The sequence below is a fragment of the Miniopterus natalensis genome, chromosome 10 (genome assembly GCF_054644295.1).
Source record: "Miniopterus natalensis isolate mMinNat1 chromosome 10, mMinNat1.hap1, whole genome shotgun sequence".
Taxonomy (NCBI): Eukaryota; Metazoa; Chordata; class Mammalia; order Chiroptera; family Miniopteridae; genus Miniopterus; species Miniopterus natalensis.
In genome coordinates, this window is record NC_142090.1 from 65,478,873 (window position 1) to 65,504,633 (window position 25,761).

At 39.5% G+C, this 25,761-nt stretch overlaps 1 protein-coding gene across 1 annotated transcript in view; it reads right to left on the reverse strand.

Annotated features, from left to right (window-relative positions):
- The window catches only part of THSD7A (thrombospondin type 1 domain containing 7A), a 309,567-nt gene that overhangs the window by 38,936 nt on the left and 244,870 nt on the right, over positions 1 to 25,761 (reverse strand). The window contains exons 10-13 of the mRNA XM_087821185.1: positions 25,418 to 25,550; positions 23,919 to 24,022; positions 10,560 to 10,754; positions 8,946 to 9,209 (exon numbers count right to left, since the gene is read on the reverse strand). Of these exons, the coding sequence (XP_087677311.1) occupies positions 8,946 to 9,209; positions 10,560 to 10,754; positions 23,919 to 24,022; positions 25,418 to 25,550 (696 nt within the window). The remainder of the gene's footprint in view (positions 1 to 8,945; positions 9,210 to 10,559; positions 10,755 to 23,918; positions 24,023 to 25,417; positions 25,551 to 25,761) is intronic.

Sequence of the window (25,761 nt, forward strand, 5' to 3'; positions counted from 1 at the left end):
AATGAAAATCATATATTGTCATAGAAGTATTTCCAAAAGATGATCTTTAAACACTAGTTTGCTGGATTGTAATACATTTAAACATAAATTTTGCAAAAAAGCATTCAGTGGTTAAGTGACTAAGAAAATTATTGCATTAAACTGGGTGGAACAGTTCTCTTTACCCTGGGCTTTATTTTATTTTTTTCCAATAGGAACTATGAATCTCTAAGAAGATGACTGAGATATTGCATTTCTATACTTAATGACTTTTTCCTATAGCATCTCACCGAACAAGTAAGAATTGGATCATGCATAGATTGTAATTACAATGCATTAAAATTGGATTCATGTTTTGAGCTGGACAGTTTTAATATTTTTTAATATTTTTAAAGTAGGCTTCCTTATGCCCATTTCCAAATATGAAAAAATTCAAATGCAAAGAAACAAATTAAAAAACAAAATCCCCAAACTTAAGAAAATTTCTTCTTCTCACATTATGTTTTAAAGGTTAAGCTATGGCAAAGGAAGGGTAAACTGTTAAGTGGAAAACTTGAGGTTTTTTGTTTTTTGTTTTTTGTTTTAATACCTATTTAAAAAGAACATAAGAGGAGTCAATTTTGATTTTTAGTGGAAGTTAACAAAATTTCTTCTAAGGGCTAAACTGACCTTCAATGCAATTATGAAGAAATGGGATAGACATGAAGAGTAAATACTAGTAAAGATTTTTTTTCACACTTAAATGTAAAACTCCCACACATTTGTTGGTGTGTTACCAGGTTATTTTTTGAGTCCACCGATCTGGCCTATGGCTAATGTATAATGCCTTCTTCACGCATTTATAAAAACAAGTCCCTAGGTGTACATGACCATTGTGATGATGCTTTGAAGTAGAAAAAGGCCTGCATACTAGGAATGAGACTAAACTCAACTAATAGGATACAGAGCTTTAAAAACTATGTTGGATTTGCAGAGTTTTACTAATATATAGGAATATATGTAAATCTGGAATTTCATAGATCATTTAGCATCTTTATGAATTATGAAAACTTGTAACACCACATAAGTAATGCACAAATCTGGTTATATCACTAAAATTACCATAGGCATCAGGAAGATTACATTCTAATTATTTCACTGAAATTAGTGTATCACTTCTATACGTCTTTAGGGAGACTAAGGGGTCAGAGGCCAATGGAAAGGATAGAGTGAAATAAAATAGCAGAAATTGTTAACAAAGGCAAGATCACATTTATTTTTTTATTGTTGCAAAGAATGAATTATTCATGGCATTTAAGTTTATTTTAGTAGCAGAATACTTTCTTCCTAAAAAGCGGAAAAGAAAGTCCAGTAAGTGTATTGGATATACTGCAGGTTATGTTTGACAGCCTGGCCTGAGAGGCTCTGTGGAGCCCAGTTTGAAAACCACGTTATTAAGTAATAAATGAGTTGAGGTTTCCAGGACATGGAACACACAGGACAAAATGCTAACACCAGGTGGTTTTCTCTCACACCTGACATGAGTGGTAGCCGCAGGAAATTTTCCAACAAAAGTCCTCTCATCATCACCTCCACAGTGCTCCTTTGGGGAGCCTGTCTGAGATTAATATTGGTATCGATACCTTATTTTAATTCAACCATAGGCAACTGCTTTTTTTTGCACTCAAGTATCCAGAATAGACCTTTCCTTTTATCCCTGTCTCTCTAAACCTGCAACTATTAGCTCAAGAGAAGTTTGTCCCTAAAGCCCTGTCTCTCCATTACATTTGAAAGGAAAAAGATCTCCACTGTGAATGATAACCGCAAAAGCAATACTAGCTGTACCTGGGCTATTAAATGAAAGACTTAAATTCTGAAATGAATTAGACATTAAATAAACACCATCAACTGAAAAAGCTTTTCAGAGACATTGGCTCTCCATTTCAGCTTGTTTATAGGACTCTCGTTATAGCCTTTTCTGTCTGTTCATTAAACAGCTTTTCCTCAAATCCGAGCATCCCCAAAGATAAGGAACACTTTCTCATTCAATTTTGTTTCTAATTAACCTCTAATATTAAACTTACATAGACTTCTGTGGAATCCCATTACAGAAAGTAATACATTCTAGTTATATTACAATTGAGTGGTCAGGTAGGTTATCCTTAGAATCTACTCTCCCTATGTTCATAATTATTTTTATCAGTTGTCTCACATATGCCCTAAAAGCATATACTCTTGAACTAAAATCTATTTGTAAATGAGTACTATGTGAATTTTTTTAATTTTATTTTTATTGTTGACTCTATTACGGATGTCCCCACTGTCTCCCCTTTGCCCACTTCCATTCAGCCCTCGCACCCCCTTCCCTTTGGCCACCACTACACTGTTGTCTGTGTCTGTGGGTTATACATATATGCTATTTGGCTAATCCCTTCACCTTCCTTCATCCAGTCCCCCTCCACTCTCCCCTCTGGCAGCTATCAGTCTGTTCCATGTATCTATGCCTCTGGTTCTATTTGGTTTGTCAGTTTATTTTGTTCAGTAGGTTCAACATTTCAGTGAGATCATATGGTGTTTGTCTTTCTCTGCCTGGCTTATTTCACTTAGCATACTCATCTCCAGGTCCATCCATGCCAACGCAAAGGGTAAGCTTTCCTTCTTTACAGCTGTGTAGTATTCCATGGTGTAAATGTACCACAGTTTTTTATCCACTTGTCTAATGATGGGTACTTGGTCTATTTCCAGATCTTGACTATTGTAAATAATGCTGCTATGTACACAGGGGTGCATATATTCTTTCTGATTGGAGTTTCGGGATTCTTTGGGTATATTCCCAGAAATGAGATGATGACTGGGTCAAAAGGCAGCTCCATTTTTAATTTTTGGGGGGAGGTTCCATGCTGTTTTCCACGGTGGCTACACCAATCTGCATTCCCACCAATAGTGCATAAGGATTTCCTCTTCTCCACATCCTCGCAAGCACGTGTTTTTTGTCAATTATGATTTTTTTTTTTTTTAAATTTAACTAGGCACTTGTCCCACAGATACACCCAGGATGTATTCCCTTTCTAAATTTTGACGATGATTCCTTTTTGTTCCCATAAATTCTAATAGAAAACCATCCCACACCTGTGGCATGTGTACTACAGTCCCTGACTGATAAGGCAGCACCTGGCATTTACATTCCTTGTAGTAGCTAGTATGATCATTTAAACACGATAATGACTTTGAGATCATCTGCCAGGATGAGAAAGGAAAGTCCTATAAGGACACCAAATGGCTGATGGAGCTCCTCTGAGAAATCTCCACCCTTTTCCTGGGAAGATCCTGAATATTCCTCCCCCTCACTGAATACCCTGCCCCTTGATTAAATGAACCTCAATAAAGGAAGCAAATTCTGCTAAAGGGGACTGTCCTCCCGCGGAGCAGCCCATTCTCTTTCTCACAGCTTCACTAATAAACTCACCTTCACTCTGAACTCTATGCTGGCTCATATCTGAATCCTTTCCAATGTGAAGCCAAAAACCTATAGTGGATCATGGACCTTTCGGTCCCCAACCCCCAGAACACCTGCATCACCTATAAGAGCAACCTTGGGTGCCAACAAGTGTTTGTTTTGCAAAATATCTAACTTTAATGGGCACACTTTGAATCTCACAAATGCTTCCAAAAGCAGTTGCTAAAGCCATTCATTAATGTCTGGAAGGTTCTCTGTAATATTATTCATAAAGATAGTAGGCAAAAAGAGAAAACATGTCAGACTCAATACAAATCACTATATCTTAAAAAAAACTGTTAGAGAAAAATTAATCTTACATTCATAAGTCATTAGACAAACTACTCTGAACTATTCAAAGCGACTATGGTTAGAAGACAAACTGAAATAATTAAAAGGGGTAATATGACCTAAAAATAAAGTGTTACAGTCTGATCGGAGCATGATGTCCAGGTGGTGGTACAAAGTCCTGATAATGTTAAAGCCACTGAATCATAATTATTAGGTGCACAAAGTGAAATGTGCGCAGCGCTTTATTAAAATAGGGCATCCTGTTTACCAACCAAGCAGTAAATAAACTTAGAGCTCTGTCTTATTTCTCTGTCTAAACTGAAAAAGACTTCCCTCAGGGCGATCACAAAATTGCCAATATCCTTTCCACAGAAGGTCCTGTAGACTCATCCTGTTTTCAGAATCATACCTAAATAGGGATTCACCTTCCGAAGCCCTGTCCTTATAACTTTCAAACATTTCCTAATGTTCTGTTCCCCACACTGGTAATCAACTGAGTACCACATAGGAGGCACTGACTGTTTTGCCCAAGGTGATTTCCAGCAGCCTTTCCACCCAAGGTTCAAGCTCATGATCCCTAGTAAACCCGGTGAGTGTCTGCGTGATCCGGTGAAGTAAACTTCAGGTGGGTGAGAGAAACCCCTGGCGATCCTGTCACCATGCAGACTCTGGCTCAGCAGGTCTGCAGCATCGGCTCACTGTCTGCATTTCCAAGGGTTTCCCTGTGATGTGCAGCTGGTCTGTAGACCACATTTTGAATAGCAAGGGTTAAATCCCAGCTGGCAAATGGCAGCCTGGTTTTGTCAATAAAGTTTTATTGGAACACAGCCACACCATTCACTCACACGTGGTGTATGGCTGATGTCATGCTCTAATGGCAGAGGTGGGTAGTTGTGACAGAGGCCTTTTGGACTGCAGCGCCTAAAATATTTGCTATCTGGCCTTGTAAGAAAACACTGGTGACACGTAATTTAACCTAATAGCTGATCCTTGAGTTTCCTTACGGCGTATCTGATAGGTAGCGACGGCAATATTTAACTTCTAGGCGACAGGAGAGCTATGCACATTAAACAGCATGGGTTCAGGAAAGTCAGTCATAAGGTAGCAGATAAGCCTTTCTGCTTACTTGATATTAACAGATGTTAACATCACAAATGTAATTAAGTTCCATTTTAGAATATTTACTGATAGTGCCCTATGGCTTAACCTGCCAATGAGAAATAGCAAAGACATTTGCTGAGGGCGAAGGCTGAAGAGAAGTGTCTGAAGGAAGGACGTAGCTCGTAGAGCTCCATACTCCAACATTTGGCATTTTTATACTTGGTCCAATTCACCTTCTAAGTATCTCTTTCAAATATATCAAATAGAAATCATATTCCTTATTTTCTCAAGGAAAGGTGAGTGGGAACAAGGAGAGTTAAATAAACATCCCCCAGTCTCAATTAACCACACAGGCTGGGAAACACAGGTTTACACAGGTTGTGTAGACACAGGCTGGGAAAACGCAATTTGTCACAATTACTAATATAAACCAAGAGGTAAGCTGTTGTCTAAATCTAGTGTACAAATTAGGCAACTCTGAATAAGCTTTAAATGGCAATAAAGAGACTTGTCACTGTTGATTTTATAGGACTAATTGACTGAAGCGGGTGTGTGGCTGTTATTTCTTCTCCTATTAAGCAGGTAGAGAAAAGCACAGCTATTTGATAAGCATATATAAGTATATATAACCATATAGAAACTTTGTGTCATGTGTAGCTCTTATTATGCAGATCTTAGTTGTTCTCAACGATCTCTGATTATTTCCCAGAAATGTGAAACAGAGGGAGGGACAGTCTGGGAAAAGGAAAGTGTCCGAGCCTGACTGTAGATCAAATGCGACTACAAAAATTCTCTCCAGCCCTTCACTCAGTCATTTATTCTACAAATATTGATTGGGCACCTACTGTTCTAGGTGCTTGGGATACACCAGTGAATTAAATAGTCCAGGATACCCTCATCAATCTATATTCATGTACAGGTGATAAAACATAAATAATAAACATAACAAATAAGTAAATTATATGATCTGTTATAGAATGGGGTATGCTTTAGAAATACAAAGTGCAGAGAAAGATAAGGGGTTTGGGGACAGCTGGGTAGGGCCGAGGGGCAGCATATAAAATTTTATCACTCATGTTTAATGGAATCTTGTATACATGTACCTTGCATAAGCTAGGTTACCACTAAGAGTCCTTAAAATATCAAGGTTAAATGATATAATAAAAAATTTCCAGAAATTCTACCTCTTGTTCTGTGAAATTTTAAAAGTGATTAACATAAGAAGTATCTAGTACTATGTGGTTAGGCACGCAATAAATTTCTAGTGAAACAATTAAGATCTTAGAGGATTCTAGCAGTGACTAGAAAATGTGTGATTTAGTTTTAGACTGATTTAAAATCTGTTGCTATAGTGATACCATATGAGATTTCATACCAAAAGAAAATGTGTATCATTCATATTATGTTTTTAGGATAAATGCAAAAAATGTATTTATATATCAGCATTTGTGTGGGAACTATATTTAATACCATGTATAAGGATGGATGAACACTTACGTGGCTCCCAAGGTATGCTTTGAGATTTGATTTTTGGAGTATGGGCATATTACTTTTCAATGGAGAGTCTACTATTATGAGGAATCCCAGACATAACAGAACTGTGCCCCAAGTTAAGACATTAAATAAAGAGTGACCACATGGGAAATGGCCTAAAATAATATAATTAAACTGGTGAAAGTAGAATTGCTTTGTCAGTATAATAACTGATAATATGATCCACAGATGAACAACACAGAAAATAGAAACACCCTAAGGCCATTATAGAGTAGGGGATTAGTGTCTCTGTTCTGCATACATGTGGAGATCAATTTTATATTTAAACTGAAAGTAGGAAGAGAGTTTTCTTGAAAAAAACTTAAAACCCCCATTTCTACCATCCATCTGAAAAGCGGATTTGACTGAGAGCAGACGGTGGACATAGAAAGTGAAATTTTGAGTGTGCCCAGGAAAGAGTGACGAAGTTATAGCATCCCTCCAACACCATCAGAATCAACAGAACATATATTCAAAAAGTAGTAATTTCCAAAGGAATTAGGCAATAGAGATTCCATTTCCCCAGTTTTTACTTTGAGTAAATATGTTAGTAGTAAACACTAAAATATTCCATTAGACATCCATCAGAGATCAGATTTAATAAAGATTGAATAATATTGGACAGATACAAAGAACGAAACTGGAAGATTTCACTTAGTTTAGTACCTTAGATCCTTTCCCAATCCCCATGAAGTTCAGTGCCATCATGGATCCACCTTTTTTCTACACGTACTTTTCTTCCAAAATCCAATACTGCTTTCTTCTTGCTTTGAATCAACAATGCTAAGTTAGGAAGCCTCTGGCCAATTTAGAATATTTTTGTGCTTTTACTTTTTTTAAGTAATCAAACATTTTTGTGACAGTCTCGGGATATTTTAAAAGTTTCTTCTAAAAATAAGATTGCCGGTTAAGTGGCTTACAGAAGCACTCGTGCATCTAATTAGCAGGTCAGGGTAAAAGTGAGAATATATGAGAATACTTCCGAAAGCTTACAGGTTATGTGAAAAACAAATGATTATCTTGGTGACTCACTGCGCATAACAATGTAAAATGTGAGCAAACACTTACCGGCTACATTCCAGGAGAAATATACTTTTAAAGTAATCTTCAATTTTATATTTTAATGGCTAATTCTGACCTTATGCATTATCATCATATCATCTCAGAATGAGAAGTACATTTGCAGTTTTCCTGGCACTAATTTATCGCAGCTATGCTGTTTGACACAGAGGGTAAAATGCTCAGTTACACTTAGAGAGGTTTCTTCAAGTGTGCCTATCACAGACACCAAGCTCGTCTTCCTTTTACAGTTGTTGTTCTAAATGTATGGAATAATCTTAAACTTAGCAATGCACATATATTAACCTGAAACATACTTATCTCTAGAACTTCGATATCATGGAGACTTGGGGGCTTATATCTTGTTTGGTAAAACAAGAGCTGTGATGTAAGGTTTAAAAAAGAATGAGACTTTTGGAAACTTCTTTGTAAGAACGTGTGTAAGGGATTCCGACAGATGTGTCACTATGATACCTTGATGGTTCAGAAATGCGAGATGGTCCTACTACTTCATGTTGTTTTCTGAACCATATGCTAAAACTAGAGGAGCACCATTCCAGTAGAAGTTATTTTGGCAAGACTGGAAGGTAGCTGCCATGTACCCCCCTCCTGGCAACTTAACTCTTCTTTCTTAGGCTGCCTCCATGAAGAAGGCAGGAGGATCATTGTCCAGGGTTTGCAAATATACGACATCTAGGATTCAGGCTGACCCCCAATAAGCTGATCTCATTCCATTACAAAAAGACAGCTGTATTAAGATAAAATAATTATGAAGAAACATTGTTTAAGGCAGACTGTATTAGGACTTAGAACCAAAGAGCTCACTACATAAATGGTCAAAAACGGTCACTCTTCAAAAACTTTTGTCAACTCAATTATTATCACTGTATTTTAACTTTTCTTGTTTTTTGTTTTATTTATGCATGTACGTATGTTTAGAAATCAAAAGCAGACAGTTTCCTAACAGCATGAACTTTTTTGGGGGGCCAACCTCACCTCAATGAGCAATAAACTGGAGATGTTTGAGTTTTCGCCAATTATGGCTTCAGTCTTTCTTCTCTGACACTTAATGACATTTTAGGCACATTGAAAATCTTGCCAGTTTAGTTATTAAAAGTCTGCCTAGTTTAAAACTTTATTCTCAAATTAAGTTAAATTGAACTCTCCTCTCCCCCTCCCTCCCTTTCTGTGCAGACCTGTTGGGGATGGTTGGGTCTGGTCAACAGACTCTTAATCAACCCCAAGGTAGGCCCTGGCACCATTTTGCCTCCCTGTGAGGCTTCTTGGCCACCAACTTTGGGACTTAGTTGCCAACTCCTGGACAAGAGATAAGTGCCACCGACTGTCCTGTTACATATAAATGACATATGTACAGTGTAGTGCCCCATGATGTTCCATTTAGAACATAATTCTGTAAACCTTCATTTGTCTCCATTCTCACACATGTGCATTCTCCCCCCACCCCCAAAGGCAGAAAGTATATAACACTGAAAGAAAACGGGATTACCATGGCTGTTACATCTGGAAGTTTCCACGAGCCTGCCATTTTGGTCGTAGCATGCCATCGCTTGGTAGCGGTACCCTTGACCACATTCCTTGATGTCTCCTTGGACCTTCATTCCCAGCAGCACTTCTACTTTGCCCTCCGGTAAAATGCAGTCTGACCAGTTCCCCACGGGCTGCGCATTATATTTGTCACAAGGACAATACTGAGTCTCAATCAGGGGGTACACGTGAGAATTTTTACAGTTTTCCTTCTTTTTGCTTTTTCCTGTGGAGAAATTTACGTTGGAAAATGCCATTATTAATTTCAAGCATTCCTTAAAATTTCGCCTTTCCTAAACTTCCTTTCTCCACTTTAGCTGTGTTCAACAGTCGCCTATAAATAAATGCTATTTTCTCACCCCACAGTGCTTTCTATTTTGGCTTTTGTTAGTACCAGGTGCTTTCCATAGTGATTTTTTTTTTTTCCCATTTAAAAATAGCCCATTATATAAGGGGCTAACTGTTGTGGTGAATTTTATGCTCTTTAAGATGATTAAAATCCTCTCGAATGATCGTGTGTTTTCATTGACTAGGAAGCTGGAGGTTACTGCATACATTTCTCCTCTATCATGTGCAAAACATGAAATGGAGCGGGAGCCACTGTCCTGAACTTCACAGCTTTATTTGTTAATACCAAATAGGTGGTATAGCTATCTAGGATTGCAATTCAGAAAATGAGATCTTTGTATTTACTTTTTTGATTATGATTTTGCCTCTTTCAGGATTTTTGAAGGGTAATCATTTTGACATACTTGGTGGTTAATGTAGGAAATACAATAATGAAGGAAATATCAATATTCAAAATGAAGACAATTACCATCAGCATAAAAATATTAGAAATAGTTTGTATAGAAATGTAAATAAATCCCCCTTTAAATAAATACCTCAAGTGCAGCAGTAACATGTGCTTAAAATTATATATCATTTAAATTAGATCACATATATTTATGTTTATTATATTATGTGTCATATATTATAGACTTCCATTATACTGCATATCATTAATCACATGTTTTACATACATTTATCTGTAACTTTTCTAAGCTAGCTTATGCAGTTTTCATTATGACAGGTGGCTTATTTTATAACTTTTCAATTCTGACCAGTCTACTAGCACCAATATTTTTAGGTTTCTTTTGCCACTGACAGTATTTTTGAATTGCAAGGGTTTAGTTCAGCGTGTTGGCTCCTGTTCTTGCTCATTAGATCACTCCTTTTTGCCACTGTGACTGCCTTTTAAAATGCAATTTTCAGATACAGAATTAAGGTCAGAGTCCTCTTCTAGGATATGAAGGATAATTCAAGGCTATGCGGTGAGAATGGGTTAAGAAAATGAAGTGGCAGCCTTTCCAAGGCTACTTCTTCTTTTTACTAAAATTACACAACGTGACTGTCGCTGGCCACTTACATTAAAATACACATCCAAATCCACTGATGTATTAGGTAGAAGTGTACCAATGATAAGGCACATCTGCGCATTTTCCAAATACATTGTCGGAACTATCTTGGCCCGACTTTTTTGTGTTTTTCTACCTTGACAAGTGTTGACTTTGGCATTCCAACTAATTGTTCTTACCAACAATGGTGCGCTTTCTGGTCCTGACCGCCCCACAGTCTCCGTTGCACGAAGAAAACTTGGACCAGCTGGTAAACTGACAGTCATCCTGGCAGGGGACCTGGCAGGCCTGGGTGAGGGCTGGCACGGGGCCCGCGTCCTGCAGGCATTCGTGGATGCCGGCCTGCCCTCCATCGTGCTTTCGACAAGTAATGGCTAGAGGAAAAGCAGAGAGCCATTTACAGCAAACTGGAGTGTCTGGAATTACTCTATAATTTAGGAATTAACATTTTCTTAAGCAGTCAGAGGAATCCTTTTAATTCTTTGTTTGCAGCAGGAATCTAAAAGGAGTGTTTCTGATAACCACAGTAGCCATTAAATTGATGGCATAGGTTTAAAAGAAAAATCATGGATAATCCGCAGTGGTTTTTGTGATACCAAAAAAGCGCACACACTTGCCACTTAGCAATTTTTACTAGACGCTAGTAAGAATTTCAAGTCACAGGTGGAGTATATTGAGAAATGAATTATTTAAGACATAAATAAATAATTCATGGGTTCTAATAATAGTTTATGTTGAACATGGGCTATTCAGAGAGATGCTGGGAGACATCACATACCTCTAATAATTGCTTTCGTATCATTGGCCACTCTAGGATTCCTATACAGGAGAGACTTAGCAGCAACAAATTGGTGGGAAGAGGATTCTTACAGAAGAACTTGTCTTGAAGCTGCATTTGCATATTTTTGTTTTTGTGTTTTTACATTGGAAGTTTGTTGTGATGGCTTTTGAGTAGTTAATGGGAGTGGGCAGTGTCAAAGTCCCCCATCCTCTCTGTCTACAAGTTCTTCACATGCACAAATATCAACCAAAAATTCAAAAATAAAAATAAAAACTTTTACCAACCCTAATGTATCATATAATAATTGCTATTTCCACAGCTACGTATGGATTCCTAAAAAAATGGTCAAGTAATTTTGATTCGTATAGATGATTTCCCCAAAATACTGTTTTACTGATTTCTATAAGCCATGTCATAGCTTCATTACTTACTGAACATAGAGGTAAAATTGCTTTAAGGTAAATGCTTTTTAAAAGCTTAAGTGATGTTTAAAATCCCCTTTCTCCCTCTGCCATTTTCCCTGTTGGTTTTAAAATAACTCATTCATTTATTGAGGTGGCAGATGAAACATTTATACCTTGGTCCTAAAGTTAGTTAAGTCTTTATTGAACTAGCTTAAACGGCCTTAGTCGGACTGATTTACACGGACTTTCAGGTTTATGGGCGAGGCTGAAAGGGCTGCTGATTTCTGCCCTGCTCAGGATTCTATCATTATGAAAGTAAGGTGAAGGGGTCTGATATTTTGATCCCAAATTACAGTGGTGGAGGGGGGAACACAGAAGGCCTCAGGTTAGACAATACTCTCTGAATCTGTATATTAAAACTTAACACCTAGTAGTGTAGGGCTGCGTGATGGGGTGTGTATTAGGATATAAAAATTCTAACAAGGGAAGGCTTTCTCCCTGTAGGTGAACACAATTTGTTGCAACTGCTACAGGAAAAGTTACACAATTGTGCAAACGTAGGTGAATACTCACCCATTTCTTAGCTATAGGTATCTCTTCATTGAGTACTCACAACCCAGAAGGGCCAATTTTATGAAAAGAACAGGAGTCTCTGAATTTTAAAGATATGAAAACCTGGTAGAGTGGACAGTAATGCCTTTATGAAGGTTATGTGACAGGAAAAAACATTAAATGCCCCAAAGACTCTCACCACATGGGAGAGGAAATGCCTGGTGATCTATGTTTTTCATACCAGCCTAAGGTAGTGGGTCTCAAGTCAGGCTGCAGATTAAAATCGCCTGGATAGCTTTTGGAACCTTTCCACCCCTTTGCTGAATTCAAACATTCTGATTTAAGTGATGGAGGACAGGGTCCTGGGCATTTGCATCTTTTTAAAGTTCCCAGATGGTTCACACATGCAGCAGTGCATGGAGACTACTGCTCTAGTGGGTACTATATTTTTACTTCCATCAGAAACACCTGAAATGCTACTGAAGTTGAAGAATCTTAGGTTCACTCCCCAGCTCCTGAATAGGAATTCTGTGTGTGGGGTCAAGGGATATGCATTTGTTTCAAGCTGCTCGGATTTCCTGATGCACATTCAAGTTGAAGACCCACTCGGTTTGAGCATTGAAGGCACAAGGATGGGTCTGGTTAAGACCTGTGGCTAAGATCAAAAGTCCTCTGGTACCCAGTTACCCTGTCATTGCGCCAAGCTTTGGGAAACAATGGCTGAGCATGTGGGAATGAGCTAAGGCAGCTCTAAACTTGGAGCTCCAGGGGACCAGTACAAGGAGGGGCCAAAAAGAGCATCCACACAGTTTGGAAGAATGCTACCTGTGGATTGATGTAGGAGGAGTCCCCATGACGTGGTGTGTTAATGAGCTGATGTGATTTTGCAATTCTTGCTACATCTGTGGAAGCAGGGTTGGCTCCTTAAACACTTCAGAATTAGTAAGCTCTGGTGGTTTGTGGGCAAAGTTGCCCCAAGGAGGCTCAAGAGGAAGGGTTGATAAAGATGAAGATACTATACTTTTTACTAATCAGGATTAGCAGGAACCCCAAGTATGATAAATTTGGAAAATAAGAGATATGACCATGTTAGAACTCTAGGCTTTGAAGCAGGTCACACTGTTTATAACTAAAAGAAAATTACAAAACTAAATGTGGGTTCCTTGAAATAAGATTACCTTTACCTACTCACCCAATTTGGCTCTATGAAACAGAGACCTGATTATAAATCTTTTGAGAAACTAAATGAAGTTGTCTTAGGTTCTCCATTAAGGTTCTTTCTCCAAGGTTCTTTCCCACAAATTGTATTTCAGAACTGCTCCAATTGTCATCACATTAAATAATATCAAAACACCAAACCAAAATAAAACCATTACCAACACAATTCCAGAAGCAAATTAATTTTGTGCAGGTCTATATACACCACTTACAAAAATCTGAAGCCCTTTTCCCTATATACTTGCAGTACATAACATCTTTAGTATTTTGACTAGTTGAAAAGAAAAAATGTGTAAAATTCTCGTATCTGTTCTCAGAACCCACTCAGCACTCCACTCCTCTTATCAGAGATTTTAGACAATGAACTCTGAATGAATTACTCATACCATGTTATGCAAACAAGTAGCAACACCAGCATTTGTACAATATGTTGAAAATTTATCACACATCTCAACTTGTTTCTATTTTGACTTAGAGGAAATATAACAATTCAAACACAGAATGCAATCTGAAATGAGCTTCCTGCTACTGGGGGTGAGAAAAACGTAAACGTTTGGAAAGGAAGTCATCTGGTCTCTCAACTTTATAAATCTTAAAAATCATTTCTAAGACACTTAAAGCAGGGTGGTTTTAACTGTAGAAAGGATTCATCATACTGAGCATGGTTCCTAGCACACCAAAATGCTGCATATACTCAGACAATTGTATCTATATTTACAGGAGGAGCATGTGTATCTTGTGCACAATGATTATGCAAGGTCTCCTCTGGGCTGAGGTCCTTTTGGAAAGATGGGCCAAAAATCATGCTGCCCTACAAATAATTCACCATAAAAAGCTTCTTAGTGAAGTCAACAAATATCAAATAATTATTGTAAAGTAAAATTCCATATTTAACTCTCTCCTGATTATATCCATTTATTTTATTGATAATTTTATTTATTGAGGCACAGAGTTTTTTGTTGAATTTATTGGGGTAATATTGGTTAATAAAATTATATAGGTTTCAGGAATACAATTCCACAATACATCATCTGTATATTGTATTGTGCGCTTACCACCCCAAGTCAAGTCTCCTTTCTTCACCATTTAAGCCCCCTTTACCTTCTCCACCCCCCACCCCCCCTTTAAGTGTCAGGGACAGGCTGCTTCCAGCAGCTGAAAGCCAGGGAGACACCCACATGACTGACTTGTGAGTTACACATGAATCAAGCCAGGAACGCTCAGCCCATCACACTAAGGAAATGTTGGAAAAAGAAATAAGAAAGCCAGCCTTTTAAACAAATAAATGCTCTGAAAAAAAGACAAAGAATTGTTAGTTTCAAAGGGACTTAAGAAATATTGTAACCAAGTGCAATGTGGAGAAGAACCTCATTAACCCTGATTTAAGCAAGTCGATTATAAACAGACATTGTTGAGACAATGGGGGGAAATTGAATGTAATCTGAATATTAGATGATATTAAAGAACTATTGCTAATTTTGTTTAGTGCTATCCTGTTATGTTTAAAAAAATAATTAGGTGTTTATGGATGACATATATCTTATCTGGAAGTTGCTTTAAAATACCCCAGCAAAATCTTTTTTAAGTGTGGGAGGAGTGGCGGATGACCAAGAATGGCAACGTGTTAAAAAACTGTTGAGGCTGCGGGAGTGGTGGCTATACTACGAATACTCATATTATTCTCTTTACTTTTGTGTATTATTGAAATGTCCCATACGCTTAATCTTAAAAAGATTAATAAGTAGACTAAGTAGAATCGATTCCCGAATGTTTCCATGGAAGTTGAACTCTGTGCTCTGTTTAAAGAGGAACATAGTAAAGGTTCCTGGAAGGAAGGGATTCGATGACATGGGTCCGAGCAGAAAGGACATGAGAGCAGCATTACGCACAGAGGAACCTGGAAACGGAGGCTACCGAGGCCGCCGTGAGGAAAACCTAACAGGACTCAGAATGTACTTGCTCACCTTCATTTTCTTGCAAAGGAATGAAACTCCCTTACTACTCAGGATGCATAAAGAGGAGAAATGCTATCGGTCTACGGGGTTACCCTTCAGCGGGGAAGACCCTGCTGTCGTTTCGTTTCAATAATCAGAGTGAAACAAGTGACTAGATCTAAACTGTGCGCACAGGAGCTCACTGCAGGAACCAGAGTAAGACCACTGCCCGAGTGCGGCGACAGCTGCTGGATTGCAGGTGGCAAAGAGTTCAAGGAGCCCTGCGACCTGACTTATCCAGCTGAGCAGCATTCACACGGTTTATCCTACGGCAACAGCGTCCGGGTGGCACTAGAGACAGGCTATGTTCAGCTGATCGAGGGACTGGAGGAGGGATTTTTCCTGCAGTGTTATGAAAAAATGGCAACACCGAGAATGAGTCATGTAGAAATGAAAAGAAAAAAAAAAGCTTAATGGGAGCAGGAGTTAGTTACCAAGAGACCTAATTGTGCTTAGAAAACCAAACCTATAAATAATGCAAGAGGGCTCCCGTTGTTTACTCGGTGGATATAATGATCTTCGTCTTTCTCTGTGGAAAAGAGACCTTCATGGGCAAGTTTGCCAAATTACGCTTCCTAATTACAAGTTGTGAATGTAACTGGCAGAAGGGGAAAAAAATATACACTTTTTTTTATCGATCCTAAATAGTTACCAATGCTCCCCAGGCTCACTGATGCTCAGAATATATGTGGAAGTCCTTGTGTAAGGAGTTACTAGGAAATAATAATCGGCTCCCAGGGGAGTAGCTCAGTTAGGCCCCCCACTGGGGTCTGGGAAGCTTAACTAACTGCGTAACAGCAAATGGAGCACTGAGGGACCATCACAGGCACATCACAGAGTCTAGCTGATTTTATGAGCTGCTTAAAAACGAGCAAACGCTGATCATCACCTTATGACAGAGTTTTCCTAGAGACAGAAACAAAACCAAAACCCCCAAATCGACTAGGATGCTAGTATTCATAGGCAATTAGAGGCAATAATTTAAAAACAGAAAAATTTGAAGTTTAAAATAATTGTTTACATAAATGAAGCATGTAAAAATTATTGGGTGGTAAATAATAAATACGTTAGCCAAAATAAGATTTTGAAAGTTGTGTCTGGGAAAAATTTCTTCAAAGCAAGCTCTTTTTCTTTTCTACTGAGTTTGTTTTCCACTTCTGTTCTTTTTCCTGCTGTGGCATAACAATCTCTAACAATTAACAGGTGAGTGGGAGTTACTGAGATAAATTGGCCCAGATATTCTGGGCATTGCCTCAATAATGCCTCTAAAATGTAAGCATTTGAAAAGAACAAAGTGGGCCAGAGGGCATCAATGTAGTTTAAGCCACTTAATTGAAGCATAATATTTAAGCATATTTGTTCACAAAAAATAGCATAAATTGTCGTGAAATACATCTCACATTCTACAAATTTATTTAGCTTTAATTTTGGTAGAGGGAGAGTTAAAATTTTCTCTTTTCTTTCTAAACTTTCCTTTTATAACCTTATTATTATTATTATTTTTGGATGGAAGAGGGAGAGAGAAAGATAGAAACACCAATGATGAGAGAGTCATTGATCCGCTGCCTCCTGCACACCCCTGACTGGGGATGGAGCCTGCAACCCGGGCATGTGCCCTGACCGGGAATCGAACCCCGATTGCCTGGATCCTAGGTCGATGCTCAACTGCTGAGCCACGCTGGCCAGGGTGGGCCCTTTTATAACCTTATTAGCTAATAAGTGATGCAGGATGAGGGCTGCCAGGGCAGAAGTGTCCCTGTGATGTGAGGCTTATTACTGAAGATGTTTTTTTTTTAAATTTTTTCTTATATTTGTGGTTCTAGATTTGGGAATACATCTGAATCATGCTGGCTTCCACATAAAGAGACTGAAGTCAGATCTTAGTGACAGGTTAACATTATAATGGGCATTCGTAGGCAGGCAGGGATACAGTGGGGCTAGGGGATTAGGATAGTCAGGGCTGACTCTGGGGATTATTAGCTCTAGTTCCACCTTATTTATAAAATGTACACGTGTCAGGAGATGGCATGACGACCACATGGAGACTGAGCAAGAACAAATTTGAAGCTATTTGTATGAAATCTCAGCATCTAATCTATGATACTTTTGCATCATGCTCTTGGTTATAAATGTGTCACAAAGTAATAAACTCTGCAATAATATAGATACATTTTTAAGTATATGATTAAGTAGTGACTGATATTGTCCCTTAGGGAAGTCATAAATAAAAAATAAGTGAATTTTCAAAAATTGTCATTATTATGAGCCATGTATTTTATTTTTAGTGCAAATGTAATAGTAACTTTAGCTACAGCTATTATGTGTAGGTCTCAATGACATAGTCACTGACCCACCCATTATTTAGCTTTCTAAATGCTACCAAACTGCAGAAATGTGAACAAAGAAAAGACAATAGAGTTATATAGTTCTATTCAAAGTTTACACGCAGTGACTCAAATAGTATAAAGCAAATATGGGCTATCTATTCACTTAAAAATTAAATAGAATGTGGACATAATTTCATGTTACTCGCATTTCTTTTATTGACAATATTATAGGAAAGTTACTTATGTCAAGGCCCTCTAAAATTTCTGTTAATATTTAAGGACTCGAGTTTTAAAGTTACCAAATCCTGTCAGTTCCTTCTTTAAAATATCTCTCTCTCTACTCTCTTTTTAGTTCTTATACCATTAGGCAAAATTTCCTGGAGTACACCACTTTCCATATGTAACGCTTTGCTAAGATTCTTTACTACTCTTGTTTTCCTATTGAAACTCCCTCCCCCTTCAGTCTGGTACTCAAATACCCTGGAAGTATTCAAAGCCCCAGAGTGTGACTCTTGCAAAATGGCCAATGCACCCTTGCCCAAACATAAAGATTTGACTTCCTGCCATTTTTCTTGAGTCATCTAAATCATGTATGCCTGCAGTATATTTCCAACCATAATAAATGGAAACTATTTGTTATATACTTTTATTCTCTCAACAGCACCATGTAGGCCACATAAAAACAGATGCAACCATCACAGGCCTAAACACACAGTACCTGTCAGCAACAACGTAACATTTAAAAAATTTTTTTCTATCTGTTGTTGGTTGAATCTGCAGATGTGGAGCCTGTGGATAGGAGGGCTGACTGTACTCAGCTTTGCCTTGTATCATGAAAGCAGCCATTGGCAATAAGTAAGGAAATGGGAATGGCTGTGTTCCAAGAGAACTTTAATTATATAAAAAACCCACACAGACTGTGGGGTGTATTTGGTGCACAGGCCATTGTTTACTGATCACTGGTCTAGACCAGTAGTTTGATAAAATTGATGGGATAAAAATTTCTACTTTTGGAATCATAGAATGGTAAAGTTAATTCATAGGGTGCTATTTCTGACACAGCAAGGAAAAAGTAATTTAAAGTTAATACATTTAAGCTCTTTAGGTAAAAAGAAATGCTTAAACAGTCTACAAATGCAAACAGGTTATAGAAAAAAATTATTAATGTTAAATACAATAACCACTTTTCTGGCTATGCACAATGTATTTTAGAGACTTTAGCTTTTTCTATGGCTTTGTCAAAACCCTTTCTGGAAATTTTACCCAAATTTCTATCTTCTGTCCTAAGCTATGTCTATAGCTACATTTCAAATGCATACTTGGACTTTTTAATTGGTTCCCCTGCTGTCACCTCTAATGCACAATATGCTCTCTAAAATCAGCTCTAAGTTTCAGACCTAAGAATTTTCATCAATATAGCTATTCTCAAGCTAAAATTATTGGTGTTAAAAAAAATATATGATCATCTTTGACTTGTTTATTTCTATTTCTGCTACTCTCGCCTGCCACTAAGTCCTAAAATTATTTTCCTCTGTTTGAAAATCCATTTATTTTTGCCCATTCCCACCACTTGTGGTTCTTTGTTCTTGCATTGTTACAATAGTGTACTAGCTGGCATCCAGACCCATGAGTCTTATCTTCCTAATTTATTCGGTACATGCTGACAGATAAAACACTGCTTTCATCAGGTGCTTGCTCCTTCTACTTACTGAACAAAGTCTAAAATACTGATCCTGACATTTATAGCCTTCTACAAAATCACCCCAGGCTCCAGCTCACATCTTCAGAGCTTTCACTGTCCACTTTTCTGTGAACACATTTACTGTTTTTATTTTTCTTACCTCAAATGCTTAGCTTATAGAATTGATCCTATTTTGTATTATTTTCTCCTTTGTACTAATCCTAATATTATGGTGCAAGTCAAGTCCCAGCTCATCTTTTAGGTCTTTCTTAAGCTCTTTAGCTTCAAATTACTGCTTTCGCAATGGATCAGCCTTGAACTCCTACATGCTGGATGTTACAAGTGATGCCATTTCCCTAATCAAATGGAAGCTCCCTGGCCGGAACACCTTCCTTCTTTCCTGACGCTCATGGCTCTTTCAACACAGCCTTCTGAATGCCATCACAGCTGAGCAAGTGACTGGAATTAGGAAATCTAATATACTAGAGAGGACGGGGGTTGCTTCTCTATAGTCTTTGCTGATTGATGCTAATCCTTACTATACAATTATTTTAATCATTAAAAAATAGCAAAAGTTGGCATGTTTTAAGTCTCTGACTAGATAAAAACAAAGAAGAGAATAGCAGGAACTGAACAGGTCAATCATGCAGAATTCTGAAAACAGCCATGACCATCAAAGGAAAAAATTATGCCATTTCGTCATTAGCAAAATATATTTCTACGCTCTTGATTTTCCCCATTTCATGCTTCTGTAGAAATACAGGCTCTAAGAAAAAAAAATCTTTACCAAGGCAACAAAACTTATAATCTTATGGAATTTAAGAGGGTTCCCCTTGAGAGAAACAAGATGGCGGTGCAGGTAACAGCTGCGCCCCCCCCCCCCAACCACATCAAAATCACAACTAAAACAGAGAACCACCATCATCAGAGCCTCCTGAGATCCGGCTGCACAGAAGCCCCACAGCCAGGGAGCTGAAGCAGCACCGAGAGCGGGAGGAGGGGCGGAGACGCGGGCGGGTCGGGGCTGAATCGCAGAGACGCGGTGCCGTGGGGTACACCAGGGAGGATGTCTCGGCGGTGGGGGTTTCCCGGAGGAGGGAGGGGTCCCAGCCCCACAGCAGCCCCCAGCCCAGGGCTCCAGGGCAGGGAAGAGACGCCCCCACAACTCCGGGCTGTGAAACCAGCAGGGACTGTCCCTGAGGGTCGCGGAGGCTGCGGGAGCCCCAGCAGCTCCTCTAAAGGGCCCGGCACGGACTCACTCGGACGCTCCCTCTGAGCCCAGCGCCGGGCAGCAGCCTGAAAGGACCCGGGACACTCGGGGGGGAACTAACCTGCCTGAGATCCGGGCGAGAGGCGGAGGGCGGCTTCCTCCCAGGCAGAAGGGCTGGCGGAGGCCGTGGCTCCTGTGGCGAGTCCTCCCCGCACACAGCCCGCAGGCAGGCGCCCTGTTTGAGTCGCCAGCACCTGACTCGCACCTTTGGCCCCGCCCCGTGATTCCCGGAGGCCCCGCCCCCCCCACCTGCAGCTCATCCAGGCCATTTCCAGGGGCTTTTCTGTGCAAGGGGCCCCTCGAGCCTCATGCTTAGGACTTTCCTAAAATCTCTCAAACAGGCAGTAGCAGGCCCCATACGGCTTGTTAAGTGGCCCCAGGCCTGGCACGAGCCGCAGCCTGCATTGCTCATAGCTTGGCCTCTCCTGGGCACCTCCAAGCCCAGCACAAGCAGCAGCCAACTACGGTTTGCTGAGTAGCTCATGCTGGGTGGCCCTGGGCAAGGCTCTGGCACAGGCTGACTTTGCACCTCCAGGGAGGCCCCAGAGACAGTGCACCTGGTGGTGAGACTCGACCATGCTGGATTACAACCCTACCACATCCACGAGTGACACACTCAAGGGGCGCACTTGGTGAACACCAAAGCCCCACTGAAGTAAATCCTGCTCCATAGGGGTGTCTCCAGCACAGCAGCTCTTTGGCTGTAGTTGCAGTTGGTCCTCACAGCCAATTGGCCTGGAGGTCAATTCCTCCCACTGATGCCAACAGCAACCAAGGGTCAACTACAACAGGACAGTGCACACAGCCCACACAGGGGAGCACCTAGAAGGCCCAGCTCAGGTGACTGGGGAGGCTGAGCCACTGGACCCTACAGGACACCTACTACACAAAGCCACTCTACAAATTCCAGGAGACATAGCAGCTCTACCTAATACATAGAAACAAACACCTGGAAGTAGCCAAAATGTGGAGGCAAAGAAACATGTCACAAAGGAAAGAACAGAAGAAATCTCTAGAAGAGGAACTAAATGAAATAGATCCAAGCAAGCTAACAGATAGAGAGTTCAGAATTTTGTTTATAAGGATATTTAAGCAGACTATTAGGGAAATAACTGAGAAAATCGATGACATAATAAAATACCAATTTGAAATGAAGGCTACTGAACTGAAATGAAGAATGATTTACAGGGAATCAACAGTAGAGTAGAGGACGCTGAGATTCAAATCAGCAATTTGGAACATGAGGAAACAAAAAGCACCCAGCCAGAAGAGCAAAAAGAAAAAAGAATCCAGAAATATGAAGATAGTATAAGGAGCCTCTGGGACAACTTCAAGCACCCAACATTCGTATTATTGGGGTGCCAGAAGGGGAAGAATGAGAGCAAGAAATTGAAAACCTATTTGAAAAAATAATGACAGAAAACTTCCCCTACCTGTCCAGGAAGCACAGAGGGTCCCAAACAAGAGGAACCCAAAGAGGCCCACAGCAAGACACATCATCATTAAAATGCCAAAGGTTAAAGACAAAGAGAGAATCTTAAAAGCAGCAAGAGAAAAGCAATTAACTACCTACAAGGGAGCACCCATACGACTGTCAGCTGATTTCTTAACAGAAACCTTGTAGGCCAGAAGGGAGGGGCAAGAAATATTCAATGTGATGAAAAACATGGAACTACAACCAAGATTGCTCTCTCAGCAAAGCTATCATTTAGAACTGAAGGTTAGATAAAGAGCTTCTCAGACAAGGAAAAGCTAAAGGAGTTCATCACCACCAGACCAGCACTACAGGAAAAGTTGAAGAGTCTTCTTTAAGAAGAAGCTAATGAACAAAAGAATCTGATGAACTAAATAAATCCCCTCCCCTCTCCTCCCCTCCCCTCCCCTCTTTTCTCTTCTTTCTTTTTTTCAACTAAGTAAACTGAGACCCAGAAAGGTGAAGTAATGATTAAGGCTCACACTGTATTAGTGACACAACAAGGACTGAAACTTGTGTTTCCTGACTCACAAACTCATACCCGTTTTCATTATAAACTCCAAGTAGGGCCCAAGTTGCACGCAGATGTACGCTTGATGCAAGGAGGAATTAGTAGGGCTGGTGAGAAGCTGTCGCATCACTCAATTTCTCGATGAATAGTTTGAAATGGGGGGAATGACTTTCAATTCTAGATACCTAAGTCCCTATAACTGTAAAAGGAGATAGTTGTTTTTTTAGCTAAAGCTGATGATGGAAGATACATAATGAAAATTAAGCATATAAAATAAAATCCTAAAAATCCCTAGGTAGTTAATATTATTTGTAAATCAAATTTTATGTTTCAAATAAAGACTTCTAAAATGATGATTATAAAGATAGAAGATCTTTGCAAAAAAAAAAAAGCTGTTTTTTTCAAATTAGGAAAGAAATCTTCTCATCGCAAAGAAAAGAAGGGCTCCAGGTCACATCAACAGAAGCTTTGGAATTCTATTCTGCATTTATGAACCAAAGAGAGGCGGTGGCTGTGTATCCCATTGTGTATATTCAGCTACATTTTAGGTATATAGGAACTACAGGTTAAAAGTCAACATGAGTAAAAACAATTGTGTACTCTCTAAAGACCGAATTTATACTACATGCATAAATAACATGTTCCAAAGCTTCGAATGTAAGTATTATTCATAATACCCCAGCAAATAATATTGGCAAGTTGGAAACATTTCCATCCCTCATTTCTGCAGCATTCCATGTTATCTAGCAGCACAGAGATTGCAGTCCACATATGGCTGGTTTCGAGTACATAAATCTGCCTTTTAAAAATCTGTACTGCATCTGAAGAGAATTGGGGATAGCCATGGCAATGTTAGGAGTGTCACTGCTGAGAACTTCTGGGAAAGTTAACCAATTATATTACATTATGTGCATGCACCTATATAATGCAGATGGGCAAGAACGTAGGATCTGGTTGATTGTTAAGGTGACAATCAAAAGTGTTACGGAATTATCATGATCCAAAAGCTAACAACAAGAAGAAGCTGCAGTGTCTGTGATCTATATCATAACCCTCTCAAGAGCTTAGTCTGATTATCTTCCAGATATCAATGAGGGAAAAATTCAGCCAGAGGAATTATAGGCTAATGTCAAAGAACAAAGAGGACACCTTGAAAAGACGTTTCCATGCTCTGGTGCCAGGTAGAATGAGCGGTAGGCAGATTCACAGCTGCTCTGCTCTGTTGGCTAAGCCTGGCATCCGAACGACAAACTCATTAAGCTGGTGGTTAAGCGAGAGGTGTTAGAGAAATGAAAAGCAAATTAACCGTGGGATGAGGCTACCAACCTCTTGCCTGTCGTCCGGGCCCACAGCCTTCCTGCGCTCCGGGGCTGTCCTGTTGCACGCTCCAAGGGACTAACTGGCACCTGCGCCATTTGTGTGTCTTCCACCTACAAGAAAAGAAACTTTACTGAGAGGAAGCAAAAATGCCAGGCAAATCAGAGATATGGAAACAGGGCTTTGACCACTGCAAACAGAAGTTTATTTGACAATGCTCAGTCCTATCTAAATTTAATTTAGATCTCCAAGACTTTATAAAAAAGCAGCTTAAATATAAAAGTACTTTCTATGGCAGTGGAGACAGAGTCCATCATGGTCAAGTTCTATAAGAATAAACTCTACAGAGAAGATGTAGCCATCTTAATGATTAGATGTACCAGATGGAACCAGAAGTGATGCTTTCTGTTTAATCGAGGTACGTTTATTTTATAGTCGAGTTATAAAACTGCATTCATGTCATGAGCCTTTTGTACAGTGTTCTTTTGATTAGCATCATAGCGGTAACCCGGAAACTGAAATTATAATACTCTTTACAAAAACCAATCCGTCAAATAAATGCATTTGGTCTAATAGTTGTCAGTGTTCACCGTGTAAACATGCAATTATACTATTTGTCATAATTATACTATTTGTCAGAATTAAATGCAGATAAATTAAGATGGCAGATCTGCCATCAATGTCACCTTAAATTGCTATTTTGTGATCACACATTCCATCAATGGATGCCACAATATTTCACTTGTTGTCAGGATTGCAATTACATACCGTGTCAAGCTCTTTTCATAGTTCTGAGAAAATACTTCTCTAATAATTATAAGACGATGATATATAGCTTCAATAACCTTAATTTTCTTTGAGGTGGCCAAAGATGAATAGAACATCTTACTAGCATCATTGAGATAAAGACGTCATTTCGAGAGCAAGGATGCCAGCATTTAGGAGCCAAGGGGGGAAGGCTTAGGCTATTCCTCTATGTGAAAAAAATTGCTTCCTAAAACATATGTTTCATAATTATTAACAACTTCTCTGCATTCCTTATAGTTCACATCAACATAATTTTTTCCTAACTCCTGGAGCTAATAATAGAGTGTGGAAATTTATACAAGTAATTGTCTCTCTAGAGATCATTTCAGTAGGAGAGCAGCTCTTTTAAAAAAGTAGGAGATGGCACATAGAGCTATAAACATCCCAAACTCCACTGAGCCTACAGACGGGGTTGGACTTGAAGTATTTTTTTTTTAAATATATCTTTATTAATTTCAGAGAGAGGAAAGGAGGGTGAGAGAGAGATAAACATCAATGATGAGAGAGTCATTGGTTGGCTGCCTCCTGCAGGGCCCTGACTGGGGATCAAGCCCGCAACCCGGGCCTGTGCCCTGACCGGGAATCAAACCCTGGTCGCCTGGATCCTGAGTCGATGCTCATCCGTGAGCCACACCCGGCCGGGCGGGTTTGAAGTATTTTGCTCAGTGCATCGGTCACATGCTTTCTCTTTCACGCGTTACCTGTAGCTCTGGCACACTGGCGGGGCCTCGCAGGCCTTCTCCTCGTAGAGGGGATCTGCGCAGTCCCTGCCCCCGTTGGCTGGCAGCTGCAGGATGACGCGGTGCCGAGACTGCTTCTTGGCTCCGGAATTCCCTGGAACGAGGCAGCTTTTTAAGCTCTGAGAAAAGAAACCTCCGAACACCATCCCGTGTGAAGAAAGGACATTGTCTCCAGCTATACAGGCTTTGACACCCCTGCATGAGAGGCCGCATCTAGTCTAATCATTTCCTAAACTCTCCCCAAGACCACTTACATTGGAAACCTGATCAGTTGATATTTAAGAATGTGAAGAATGAATAAAACA